The sequence below is a fragment of the Dendrobates tinctorius genome, unplaced genomic scaffold, assembly GCF_039654945.1.
Source record: "Dendrobates tinctorius isolate UK_male_01 unplaced genomic scaffold, ASM3965494v1 ptg000036l, whole genome shotgun sequence".
NCBI lineage: Eukaryota > Metazoa > Chordata > Amphibia > Anura > Dendrobatidae > Dendrobates > Dendrobates tinctorius.
In genome coordinates this window covers 24,404,595-24,419,005 of record NW_027361704.1, presented here as the reverse complement: position 1 = coordinate 24,419,005, position 14,411 = coordinate 24,404,595, and the positions used below count along the sequence as shown (strand labels likewise).

Genomic DNA, 14,411 nt, shown 5'->3' with positions numbered 1-14,411 from the left:
CATGTTGTATGTATGTAGTATGTACTATGTATGTAATGTATGTTGTATGAATGTAGTATATATGTAGCATGTATGTAGTATGTAGTATGGATGTATGTTGTATGAATGTAGTATGTATGTATGTTGTATGAATGAAGTATATATGTAGTATGTATGTATTATGTAGTATGTATGTATGTTGTATGAATGTAGTATATATGTAGCATGTATGTAGTATGTATGTATGTTGTATGAATGTAGTATATATGTAGTATGTATGTATGTTGTATGAATGTAGTATATATGTAGCATGTATGTAGTATGTATGTATGTAGTATGAATGTAGTATACATGTAGTATGTATGTAGTATGTATGTATGTAGTATGAATGTAGTATACATGTAGTATGTATGTAGTATGTATGTATGTTGTATGAATGTAGTATATATGTAGTATGTATGTAGTATGTATGTTGTATGAATGTAGTATATATGTAGCATGTATGTAGTATGTATGTATGTTGTATGAATGTAGTATATATGTAGCATGTATGTAGTATGTATGTATGTTGTATGAATGTAGTATATATGTAGCATGTATGTAGTATGTAGTAAATATGTATGTTGTATGAATGTAGTATATATGTGGCATGTATGTAGTATGTATGTATGTTGCATGAATGTAGTATATATGTAGCATGTATGTAGTATGTAGTATATATGTATGTTGTATGAATGTAGTATATATGAAGTATGTATGTATGTTGTATGAATGTAGTATATATGTAGTATGTATGTAGTATGGTTTTTCTTTTTTTTTACATTCAACACATTAGCCGGATGATGGGACTACTACTGTCCCATCATTGGCTAATGTGTCAATCACTGTCATTGTAGCAGGCATCGCCCGATGGGACTTGTAGGCAGGCCCGCACAGACCACCGGCAGCCGACACAGGCCCCCGAGAGGCCCGTACAGACCACCGGCAGCCGGCACAGGCCCCCGACAGCCAGCATTGACCACCGACAGCCAGCACAGGCCCCCGAGAGGCCCGTACAGACCACCGGCAGCCGGCACAGGCCCCCGACAGCCAGCACAGGCCCCCGAGAAGCCCGTACAGACCACCGGCAGCCGGCACAGGCCCCCGACAGGCCTGTACAGACCACCGGCAGCCGGCACAGGCCCCCGAGAGGCCTGTACAGACCACCGGCAGCCAGCACAGGCCACCGAGAGGCCTGTACAGACCACCGACAGCCGGCACAGGCCCCCGACAGGCCTGTACAGACCCCCGAGAGGCCCGTACAGACCCCCGACAGTCGGCACAGACCCCCCCGCAGTCGGCACAGACCGCGCATCATGATGCGCACAGACCGCGCATCATGATGACATCATTTCAGCAGCCAATCACAGCCACAACAGTGGCTCATTGCATTATGGGGACTTCCGATTCCGGTATCCGATATTGAAAAAATATCGGTACTCGGTTTCGGAATTCCGATACAGCGAATATCGTCCGATACCCGATACTTGCGGTATGGGAATGCTCAACACTACTGTTCTGTAGATCGCAGGCTTAAAGTGACCTGTTGTACACAGAACAGAGAACGTTTCCCTGCACTACCACAGGCCTAACTATATCTGTGTGCTGTGCATGCCGATACATTTACAGATAGTATAGCACCAGGTGGGCCTCTCTGATCGCGGGACTCAGGGTGACCGTACCCTCTGTCCCCCGGTAGCTGCACTACTGCTCCTGTCTGAGTCACTGGTTTCTTACATCCCTATAATTATTGGGTTGATATAAGTCAAAGGCAAATTATGATTCTCTTGACAAAAATACAGGAGTGGTCCTCCTCTGATCACAAAAACATTCTATATTTGTATCCAAAATGTAGCAAATGGGTAGCAGGGTCTTGGGTGATGTTGGCGATTCCATACACCTCGTACACACGCGGTTGCGCTCCGTACGCCTCGTACACGCGCGGCTCCGCTCCGTACACCTCGTACAGGCGCGGCTCCGCTCCGTACACCTCGTACACGCGCAACTCCACTCCGTACATGCCGCAAACGCGCGAGTCCACTCCGTACACACGCGGCTCTGCTCCGTATACCCCGTTCACACGCGCCTCCGCTCCGTACACCTCGTACACACGCAGCTCCGCTCCGTACACCTCGTACACACAGCTCTGCTCTGTACACCTCATACACACAGGGCTCTGCCACATCCATACTGTAAGGCTAAGTGCACACGTACCGGAACTCTCGCGGAAATTACCGCGAGAATTCCGGAATTCCAGTCCGCGGGAAAATCGCATTTTAAATTCCCGCGATTTTCCCGCGGAAAAACTAGCATTTTGCAAGCGTAATTAGCTTGCAAAATGCTAGCGTTTTCCAAGCGATCTATAGCATCGCTTGGAGAACTGATTGACAGGTTGGTCACACTCGTCAAACATAGTGTTTGACAAGTGTGACCAACTTTTTACTACTGAGGCCGCCTATGCAGCATCAATAGTAAAGATAGAATGTAAAAAAAAAATAAAAAATACTGTTATTCTTACCTTCCGACGTTCCGCGCATCCGTTCCCAGTAATCCTTTGCGAAAATGCCCGCGATGACGTCCGTTCTCGCGGGATCGCGACGTCTCGCGGTCATTCGCGATGACGTCGCGCGAATGACCGCGAGACTTCGCGATCCCGCGAGATCGGACGCCATCGCGGGCATTTTCGCAAAGGATTACTGGGATCGGAGCGTGGAGAGAGGCGGGAAGGCTGCGCAGGACGTCGGAGGGTGAGAATAACAATATTTTTTATTTTATAATTCTTTTTTTTACAGGGATATGGTACCCAAAGCCCGGAGGACAGTCTCCTCTCCTCCGGACCATGGGTACCATCCGCCATTGTTCTGCTTACTTTCCGCATGGTGTGCACAGCCACATGCGGGAAATAAGCGGAACAATGCATTCCTATGGGTGCAGGATCGCCGCGATTCCGCAAAATAATGAGCATGCTGCGGTTTTTACCGCGAAGCGATTCCGCCGCGGTAAAAACCGCAGCATTAGCACAGCATTGCGGAATCCCATAGGAATGCATGGGATGCTTATTTTTCGCGTTTTCGCGGCAAAATCGCGCGGTTAAAACCGCCGCGGAAACGCGAAAAAAACGCCACGTGTGAACTCAGCCTAAACCCCTCCTGACCCCACACATAAATTTACCCTCATCCAGCACCATGACAACCAGCACAGCAGAGTCCTGCATACACTGAGGCCCCTGATCATGTGACCCCTGACTCCTCCCCTTCTGTGACCTCATGACAGGTCCTGTGCGCAGTGAACAGCCATCATGCGTGCCTTCCCCCTGCACTCTGTAGTCACGGAGCTCCATGACTGGTCAATAAGAGTGTCGGCTTTGAGTGATGGCATTAGGTCTCATCCTCCATCACGTGAGACACTGGGGGGTGGAGTGCAGAGCTCAGGAGGAGGAGGAATACCGAGTTTATACTGGAGGAGGGGGCACAGGACGTGATGAAAGCCCAGGTCCCACATGAAGCCGGCTGCTTCTTTGCGGGACTGGGCGGGCCCCTAATCACTCCGGGGCCCTGTCGCAGCTGTGAGCTCAGTAGTTACGCCCCTGTATAAGTGGTTAGTTCAAAGAAGGACAGTTGGAAAACAAGCAAGGGCATGGGTCTAGATGTACATGGGGAGCAAAAGTTAGCCCGTTTGATCAAAAACCATAGAAAAGCTCCTGTAACTGTTGAACAAGTCATGGCCGTGTGCTGGTGACTAATAATAGACAGTACAAATACAGCTGTTAGTTTTATTTGAACTATCATAACTTATTAATGGATAGATTACATGAAGGAAGACATTTTGGACTTCCGGGGTGTCTGCACTATCCATTATCTACTTGAAGTACCACTTCCACATTAAAATCAAATTAAGTTACAAAATCTGAGCAACAAAATAAAATAGAGAATTAAATGAAAAGAACTTGTCAGTCATCAGTCAATGTACTGTGATAGCCAGCGGAATCCTTCCCCGAAACCTTGTTGCTTCAGTATGCTGCACATAAATGCTTCAAGAGGTCTTGTATTTAGCTGCTTTAAAGGTACTTTCCCCTAGAAATAGAAATGATTTTGGTAAGGTTCTTAATAATTTCATGTAATAGATAATTAAAGTCAATTAAAGTATATCATTATGACATAATAAAATCTAATAATGAAAACAAGGATAGAAATGCCGTTATTTCCCATACTCCACAATATTATGCATGCTCTAGAAACATATAGGTTCCGAATCCAATTCAATAGTGTCGTAAAAACGTGCACTTGTTCCGGCTTATGTCATTTCTTCAGGGTTCAGAAACTTTCGAGCAGTTAAAAGAAGTAACATGATCATTCTTCAAGCAGCTTAATTTTAAGCTTTTTATAAAAGATAGCGGTAAAGGATGCTGGCTGCAGAGAAGCCATGAAAATAGATGCAACAATGCTGGTGGAGCCGCTTTAGCAAAAAAAAGACATCACTTTTTCCTTTATTGGCTTTGTGATACAAATCTCTGTTGTCAGACTAAAAAACATTGTGTGTACTTACCCTTAATTTGTCTTTCTTTATTGTCTTTTATCTAATCTTAGAAAGATTCATGAATTGTGACTTAACAAATGTCACATTTTTGTGGTGAATCTCACTCAAGTCCCCCCTAGAGTAAAGGGCCTGTCACACTAAGGCCTCTTTCACCCATCAGGTTTTCGCCGTCAGGCGCGATCCGGCGCTTTTGACAGAAACCGGATCCGGCGAAATGCAATGCCGGATCCGGTTTCCCCCCCATTGACTTGCATTTGCGCCGGATCGCGCCGGATGGCCATGCGTTTCATCCGGTTTTCGCCGGATCCGGCAATGTGTCGCGATCCGGCGTCTGGAAAAAACGGTGACTGTAACGTTTTTTGTCTCCGGCGAAAAAGCCGGACACGCCGGATCCGGCGCATCCGGCTTTTTCACACAATGAAAGCCTATGAGTGCCGCAATGCGCCGTATCCGGCGAAAGCCGGATCCGGCGGCCGGATCCGGTTTTTTGGTCTGAGCATGCTCAGTAGCTCTGCCCACAAGACATATATAAAAGCAAGACAGTGGGACCCACAGCCACACCCAACATGCCACCCAAGACAGCAACCAGGCGCAGGAGAAGGCAGGAGACCACTGCAGCACCATCCGCACCACCACCACCCCAAATGGAGCAGCAAATAGAACATGCTGAGAAGGGGAGGCCAGCAGCAGATGAGAGACGGTAATTATCAAATAACCCATTCCTCCAAACTAGGGCTATTGAATATCAAGATATTCATTGGCCCTTTGTTTCTCTTTATTCAACAGCCGCCCAATAGATGCAGCAGCAGCAGCAGCAGCAATGGCAGCAGCTGGAACACCACCCACAGGCATGGAGTGTGGCCACCAGGAAGACAGCACATCATCTTCTGGGAGCCCTCCCTCGCATCGTCAGCGTTTGACGGTAAGTTTTTATTTCCAAAATCCATCTTCTCTGTAATATATGTCTATTCATTGCCTTTTATTTCAAAACAGGAATCACAAGATGAAGAGGAGCTCCCAAAAGAAGAAGGAAGGGGTGGACAGACACCTGGAGTGGGCTCACAATTGGTAAGTTTTTTGCATCAAATGCAGAAACACAACATCACACTACACACAACACATAGAAAACAATGTTCTCCAGACCACACACAGCAAACAAATGCCTACATCCAAAGACATAACATTTTTTGTTTTCTTCTCTAGTCTTCCCAATCTGGTGCTTGGCCAAGAGGTCCTCGCAGTGCCTCCCAGGGTCGTCGGCGACAACAACGCGGCGGTCACCAGCGTGTAAGTATAAATATTTTTGCTTTGTTTTTTTGCACTTTTTATTTCATTTCTTTTGTGGAGGCTAATTATGTTATTTTTGTCTTTTTCTTTAACAGCCTTCACAGCGTGCTCCCGACTCTGACGGTGAGGATGGAGGGATTGATGTGGACCGCCTCATCGATCTCGTCAGAGAAAGGGAGCCGCTCTGGAATATGGCTGACCGCCGCCACGCTGACCTGATCGTTACCCGACGACTCTGGGAGGAAATCTGTTCGCTCCTTGTGGGCCGCTGGGAGGACCTCGAAGCTCGGGCCCAGATTAAAGAGCGTAAGTATATACAGTACCGGTTGCTTGATGTAAACCAGTGTTTCCCGAACTCCAGTCCTCGTGGTCCCCACGGATCATGTGTTCAGGATTTCTATTTACTATGGAAATTCTGAAAACATGACCCCTGGGGACCATGAGGACTGGAGTTTGGGAAACACTGATGTTGTATACTAACCACTCCTTTCTCGTTTCAGGGAACAGAATTGTGAATCGGTGGCGGTCTGTGAGAGATCGTTTCAAGAAGGAGTTCAATAAAGAGATGCGGGCCCCGAGTGGATCTGGAGGACGCAGGAGCAAGTACAAGTACGCAGAAGCCCTGTCGTTCCTCCGGGAAACAATGGTCACCAGAAGGTAAATATTACACACCACATGTGAAAAAAAATGTTATATGTAAATTTTTTTTTCAGCCAGGGCCATACCATGTCAGTATTTTAATTGTTTTTTTTTCTCTTTATTCCACAGCACGGTGAGCAGCACTCGGGAGCCGGCACGATTGGACCCTTCTGAGGCGATCCCTGAGGAGACCGGCACCGAGGGACACTTCGACCGCCCCGGTACATCTGCACCTTCCCAGCCTTCCCACACATTCGACCCATCTGTCCCATCCACCAGCACAGGAGCATCGTGGCCGCCTACATTACATGAAGCTGCTGGTGAGGAGATCGCTTTCCCTTTACCCCACCCTTCTGCCCCTGCCACCTCTAGTACACCTGCGGGTACTGGGCGGCAGCGGCAGAGGGGTCAGGAAAAGACTTATGCGCCAGAGTTCTTGCATCTGAATGCATCTTTCCAGAACTGTCTAAAAGTCTTGTCAGAGCAAATCTCCGCAGGCTATCAGCAGAACAACTCCAGCATTCTGGAGGTGAAGACACTTCTGCAAACCATGCATTCAGAAGCAAGATCTTCGCCAAACCACACCTTTTTCAGGTCTGTTGTGGAGCGCATGGAAACGCTGTCTCCTGCCCAGCAGATGCATGTAATGCATTCATGCCACGCTGCTCTCCAGCAAGTTACCTCCCAACCTCCTCCTCCTCCCACCACAGTAGTTCCTCCACCTGCACCCCCTCCAGCCACTTTCCATCCTCCCCCTCCTATTACATCTACACCCCCTCCAGCCACTTTCCATCCTCCCCCTCCTATTACATCTACACCCCCTCCAGCCACTTTCCATCCTCCCCCTCCTATTACATATCATCCACCTCCAGCCACTTTCCATCCTCCCCCTCCTATTACATACCATCCACCTCCCCAGCACCATCCACCTCCCCAGCACCATCCACCTCCCCAGCACCATCCACCTCCCCAGCACCATCCACCTCCCCAGCACCATCCACCTCCCCAGCACCTGCAAACTCCCCAGTACCAGACATCTCCCCACTTCCAGCAACCTGCCCCGTACCAGACATCTCCCCACTTCCAGCAACCTGCCCCGTACCAGACATCTCCCCACTTCCAGCAACCTGCCCCGTACCAGACATCTCCCCACTTCCAGCAACCTGCCCCGTACCAAACTCCTTCCCCATACAACTTGCCATCAACATCATCTGCTCCTACAGTCCCTGCCCAACCCTCCACTCCACCACCCACCACCTCTTCTGCTTCCCACATGTCCACCCATTCTGTAGTTTTTTCCACACCTTCACCTCTAACTGTTCCTTCCCCACCACGATCCCAGTCCTCTCTCCACACTCCCAGTGTCGAAGTGTCCCGCAGCCCCTACAGCAGTATTTCCACCACACACTACACAGAATTATAATGCGTGTATTTAAATAAAAATGACCAGTTTTATGGTTTCAGTTTTATAGTTTCAAAGTTTTATTAAACAAGTTTATTAAAATTTTAAAAAAGTTTACTAAAAAAAACATTTTTCAATAAAAGTTAAATTATTTTACACTGGTTGTCTGTCATTTCTTTCTGCGGCGAAAAAGGTTAAATACAGGGTATTTAAAAGGTGAAATGGTATTCAAAACTAGGTATATAACTGTGGGTAAATTTTAGCTTTTTGCCACAGTTGTGTTCCTGGTTGTGTTTGAAGCAAAGTATTTCACCTAAAAAGTTGTGTTTATTGTTGGTGATTTCCTAACAATGTACACAACTTTTGTTAAAAGGTGAAATACTTTGCATAAAACACAACCAGGTACACACCTGTGGCCTAAAGCTAAAAATAGAGACCATGACAAGATAGCCAACTTTGGTTGGCAAAGGTATATACTGTTGGTACAGAAGGTACACAAGTTTGGTTAGGGCACAAATCTTTCACACTCTGTCATCCTGCCAGTGTACTCTGCCTTGAGGTGACATAAAGTATAGTGCAAAATTGTCCCTCATTACTGAAACCGTCACAGAACTTCTAGTGGTAATGTCATGGTAATCTTGCAAGGTGGTTTCTTCAGAGGTGTCCTCAATGGAAATGGGTTCCTTGCAGATAACAAAATTGTGGAGTACCACGCACGCTTTGATCACCTCGTCCACAGTTTCTGTCTTGAGGTTGATCGCAGTCAATAGGACCCGCCATTTGGCTGTCAGAATACCAAAGGTACATTCAACCATTCTTCTTGCTCTTGTGAGGCGGTAATTAAAAATGCGTTTTGGTCTTGTCAATCCTCTGCTAGAGTACGGTTTCAAAAGGTGTTCTGACAGCTGGAAGGCTTCATCCCCTACACAGACAAATGGCATAGGTGGACCAGATGTTTGCGGCAGCGGTCTAGGTGGTGGGAACTGGAAGGTGTTTCCATACAGTTTACGCCCCATGGCAGACAGTTTGAAAACTTGAGAGTCATTGGAGCGGCCATAGGCCCCAATATCAACCGCAATAAATTTGTATTCCGCGTCAGCGATGGCCATGAGGACAATTGAAAAATATTTCTTGTAATTGAAATATTCCGATCCCGATCCAGCTGGCTTTACAATGCGGATATGTTTCCCGTCCACAGCGCCCAAGCAGTTTGGAAACTGACATATCTGTTGAAACTTGTCAGCAATTTCAATCCACCTCTCTGTTGTGGGCTCTGGTAAAAACTCTTCAGCTAAGGAGTCCCACAGTGCACAGCATGTGTACTTCACAATTCCAGATATGGTGGAAATCCCGAGTCTGTACTGGAAATGCAGTGACGAAAGGGATTCTCCAGTTGCAAGAAATCTGTGGGGAATTAAAAAACAATAAATTAGTTTTAAATCACAGCATTACATACCAAAACTGACCTATAACACTTGGAGATACAAATTACCACCAACAAGATTGCAGTGAAAGTGTGCTCTGATGCGATCATATCCAATAAATGTGGCTTACCTTAAAGTCACCATCAGACGCTCTGCGGGTGAAACAGAGAAGCGGCAATAGGTGTCCGCTTTTCTTATGAGGTGTGCAATGCGCTCCACCAAGTAATCAAAATTCTCCATTTTCATCCTAACATATCCAAAAAATTTATCCGGGTTTCGTCGAAGGTCCATGCATAGTGTAGAATAGACCCCACGCGTCATTCTCTTGGCTGTGATGGGGTGGATCCACAAACGTCGTCTACGATGCCTGATGCGCTGCTGTCTCGCTCTCTCCTTCTCCAGAACAATCACCCTCAAACGATTCGCCTCCGCTGTAAAATCCGCCAAATTCTTCAAAATATTTCCAATGACAACATCCATCTTCGCCAGTAACTTGCTCTTCTCTCCAACCTGCACTTTCTCCTCTACAACCTGTCAAAGAAGGGCTGTAGGAACACGCTATATATAGTTTTCCAGTAGCCAATCCCGTTCGGAAGGCCACAAGGGTCAATTTTAAAAACCGGATCCGGCGTAATCCGTCGAAAAACGGATAGAAAAACGGATGAACCGGATGAGACGGATCCGGTTTTGTCTGTCCAGAAAAAGACGGATCCGCCAGAAAACCGGATCCGTCACATCCGGTTTTACGAAACATTTGCCGGATCCGGCGTTCCGGCACGACGCCGGATCGCGCCTGACGCCGAAAACCTGATGTGTGAAAGTAGCCTAAGTGATATCGCTATGTCTGATACTTACCTCCGACCGGCTCCCCCGCTGGTTATCGCTGATCGCGCAAGTACGTCCTGGACCGTTTCTCGTCGTCAGCTTCCTGCTGGGCTTCCTGTGGCGCCGACGAGCGATGCGTGGACGCGGGTGGGAGGACGTCAGGATCGCCACGTCTGACAGGTAAGTAGCGACCCCCGACCGCTGCTATGTCGCTGGTGAGATCTTCCTGTGTGGCAGCTCACTAGCGACCACTTAGCGATGCACCAGTGATCCTGACCGCGTCATATCGCTGGTGCATCGCTAAGTATGACAGTACCTTTAGATGTCTGAAGGAAATTTCAATTTGGTGCTTTTGTGCGTTATTTTTTTTAAAGGATTTGTGGCTTTTAGTTTTGAAAAGTTGCAAAAAAACAATAAAAAGTGAAAATAGCAGTTTTGAAAAAGAACATTTTTTGATTTTGCCCCAAATCCATAAACCAAATCTGCCATTCTCATCATCGAATACCTCAACAATTAAAATCAAAAAAGAAAAGTTACTTCAATAAATTGCAAATGATGAATCGCACTCAACTTTTTCTTGTTTACAGCTTGTTGCCTAGGACACTGACCACTTCTGACACTTGTATGCACTGTGCCGAAGCTGGCTAGGTTTAACCCCTTAATGACCAGGGGTATTTTTGGTTTTACACTTTCATTTTTCCCTCCCCTTCTTTCCAGAGCCATAACTTTTTTATTTTTCCGTTTATATGGCCATGTGAGGGCTTATTTTTTGCGGGACGAGTTGTACTTTTAAATGACATCATTGGTTTTACCATATCATGTACTCGAAAACGGGAAAAAAATTCCAAGTGCGGTGAAATTGCAAAAAAAGTGCAATCCCACACTTGTTTTTTGCTTGGCTTTTTTGTTAGGTTCACTAGATGCTAAATCTCACCTGCCATTATGATTCTCCAGGTCATTACGAGTTCATAGACACCAAACATGTCTATGTCCTCTTTTATCTAAGTGGTGAAAAAAAATTCCAAAGTTTGCTAAAAAAAAAAATTTGCGCAATTTTCCGAGACCCGTAGCGTCTCCATTTTTCATGATCTGGGGTCGGGTGAGGGCTTATTTTTTCCATGCCGGACTGACGTTTTTAATGATACCACATTTGTGCAGATACGTTCTTTTGATCGCCCGTTATTGCATTTTAATGCAATGTCTTGGTGACCAAAAAAACGTAATTCTGGCGTTTTTAATTTTTTTCTCGCTACGCCGTTTAGCGATCGGATTAATGCTTTTTTTTATTGATAGATCGGGCGATTCTGAATGCGGCGATACCTAATATGTGTATGTGGGATTTTTTTTTTACTGTTTTATTTTGATTGGGGCGAAAGGGGGGTGATTTGAACTTTTAGGTTTTTTTAATTTTTTTTTATTTTTAAACATTTTTTTTTTTTTACTTTTGGCATGCTTCAATAGCCTCCATAGGAGGCTAGAAGCTTGCGTAACCCGATCGGCTCTGCTACATATGGGCGATGAGCAGATCGCCCATATGTGGCAGATTTACTGCTGTGCTTTCAGCGCCGACCACCGGGTGGCGCTGAAAGCCATATGCCTGGAACAACCATAGAGGTCTCATAGAGACCTCTGGTTGTCCAGGCAACATGACGCCGACCCCCGATCACGTGACGGGGGTCGGCGGTGACGTCATATCCGGCCCGGTGGCCGGAAATCCTATTTAAATGCACGCTGTCTGCTTTGACAGCGGCATTTAACTAGTTAATAGGCGCGGGCGGACGGCGATTCCGCTCGCGCCTATTGCGGGCACATGTCAGCTGTTCATAACAGCTGACATGTCCCGGCTTTGATGCGGGCTCAGCGCCGGAGCCCTCATCAAAGCAGGGGAAATGTCTGATGACGGACTGTGTCCGTCATTGGACATTAAGGGGTTAAGATGTAAAAGAGCACCCCAGTGATCCTGGACAGTTTCAAAACAGTATTTACAAGCTCAATAAAAAAATAGTATAAAAGCACTGCTCATAGTCTACTGTCTAGTAGTGGTGGTAAATCTCCAAGTAAACGAGCTGTTAACAAAATAAAAAAAGTTAATATTTCAAAAATCACTAAAAATTTTAATGAGCAGTAGATAGCAAGATTGCTTGTATTTACAATACCCATTTATGAGTATAAGAATAATCCTTGAAGTTTTGACTAGACAGCCTCAAATTTTTGATGGACACATTCACAGTTTTGAAATTTGTGATAGTTTGGTATTTGCAAGCTGAAGTCAAAGGCTAGCCCTAACTTTAATACATTCTAAATTACAAACCTAACACAATTTATTTGTAAAAGTTAATTCCTTACCTTTCCTGTTGTGTGACCATAAATTCCAAATGTATGCAAAAGTCTCTCCTCACTTATGGCCTCAGGTCTATCAATCTTATTACCAAGAAGCAGAATAGGTACACTGCGGATTGTCTCATCAGCTAGCAATTCCTAAAATACAAAAATGAGGGTAAAGTTTGATTAGTTTCTCATATTGCTTAATAAAATCTCAAGTACAGTGGCATGTAAATGTGTGGGCACCCCTGGTCAAAAATAATGTTATTGTGAACTGTAAAGCAAGTTGAAGATGAAATGATCTCTAAAAGGTTTAAAGTTAAATACGACACATTTCCTTTGTATTTTATGCAAACAAATAAATATATATTTTCATTTTTTACATTTTAAAAATTTCAAAAAGGAAAATAGACCGATGCAAAAGATTGAGGCACCTGCGTGGTTGGTATCTAGTATTAGAGTTTGTAAACATTTTTGAACCAGCACAGAGTCTTTCAATTCTTGTTTGGGGGATTTTAATCCATTCTTCCTTGGGTCGTCTTGCATGGACTGCTATTCTTAGTTCTAGCCACAAATTTTCAATGATGTTCAGATAAGGGGAGTGGGAGGGCCATTGTTAAACCTTCAGATTGCACCTTTTGAGGTAGTCTATTGAGGATTTTGATGCGGGTTTTGATCATTATCCTTTTTAAATGCCATCCCCTTTTCAACTTCACCTTTTTACAGATGGTATTACGTTTGCATCAAGAATTTGTTGAAATTTCACTGAACCCAATTCTTCCCTCTACTCGTGAAGTGTTCCCTGTGCCATTGGTTGCAAAACAACCCCAAAGCATTGATCCACCCCCCATGCTTAATGGTTGTTGAGATGTTCTTTTCCTGAAATTCTGTGCCCTTTTTTCTCAAGACATACAGTACATTGTGGCCAAAGAGTTCTATTTTAACTTCATCAGTCCACAGAACTTGTTTCCAAAATACACCAGGCTTATTTAAATGTTCTTTTACATACTTCTGAAGTTGAATTTTAAGATGTGGATGCAGGAGAGGTTTTCTTCTGAAGGTCTTTTGCAGTCAAGTGGGGTTTCCGATTTGCATCTCTAGCAATCCATCAAGAAGTGGTCACTAAAATTTTGCTTGGTCTTCCAGACCTTATCTTGACTTCCACTGTTCCTATTAACTGACATTTCTTAATTACATTTTGAACTGAGGAGAGGGCAACTTGAAAAAGCTTTGCTATCTTCTTATAGCCTTCTTCTGCTTTGTGGGCCTCCATCATCTTCATTTTTAGAATGCTAGGCAGTGCTGGAAGGCTGTTTAGAAGAACCCATGGCTGCTGTTTTTTTATTTGCCTGCTTCACCAAATATTAAAAAAAAATTACCATGAATTTCAATACAGTAATACTTCAAAGTGTATGAAAAAGATGTGTGTAACACTCGTATGTCACATTGGAATGTATAGAACCTTTTTTGAACTCTTTATTGCAAACACAGTTTTATTAATGCCAAAGTGTCCTCAACCTATCTGGCTGAGGTAAAATGAATGCTAATCAGTGGTAACTTTCTTCCAACATATTGCATTATCAGACTTTTTAGGCAAATGATGACTATTCTGTCATTTTACATACGTGGTGCATAAAGAAATGTGTTTATACAAAGGCAGTGCTTAGTCACACGGTGGATGCAAAAACTATCCCTGTGTTTGGGAAGCAATCGCTTTTCACAAGCCGTCCAAAAAGTATCCCGTTATGTATGGAATAGGGACAAGTTAAATGTTTTAAAAGTGCAAAAAAAAAAGGCCTTCCAATTAGGGGTGAAACAATTATTTTTGGGTGGACTCGGCAATAGGATTGCTAGTGTCAAAATGACTAAATAAATACTATGGCTTTTTATTAAGCTGTCCAAAAATTGTCCCTTTTTATAGGGAGCAGTGACAAGCTAACTGTTTTCACAGTTAAGAA

At 44.8% G+C, this 14,411-nt stretch overlaps 1 protein-coding gene across 2 annotated transcripts in view; it reads right to left on the bottom strand.

Annotated features, from left to right (window-relative positions):
* Nucleotides 1-3,776: 3,776 nt before the first annotated feature.
* SAR1B (secretion associated Ras related GTPase 1B) overlaps nucleotides 3,777-14,411 on the bottom strand; it is a 192,188-nt gene continuing 181,553 nt past the window's right edge. For both annotated transcript variants that reach the window (XM_073573754.1, XM_073573755.1), the window contains 2 exons: nucleotides 12,478-12,609; nucleotides 3,777-4,091 (listed from right to left, as the gene is read on the bottom strand). In XM_073573754.1, the coding sequence (XP_073429855.1) occupies nucleotides 3,975-4,091; nucleotides 12,478-12,609 (249 nt within the window). In that variant the 3' untranslated portion in view covers nucleotides 3,777-3,974. The remainder of the gene's footprint in view (nucleotides 4,092-12,477; nucleotides 12,610-14,411) is intronic.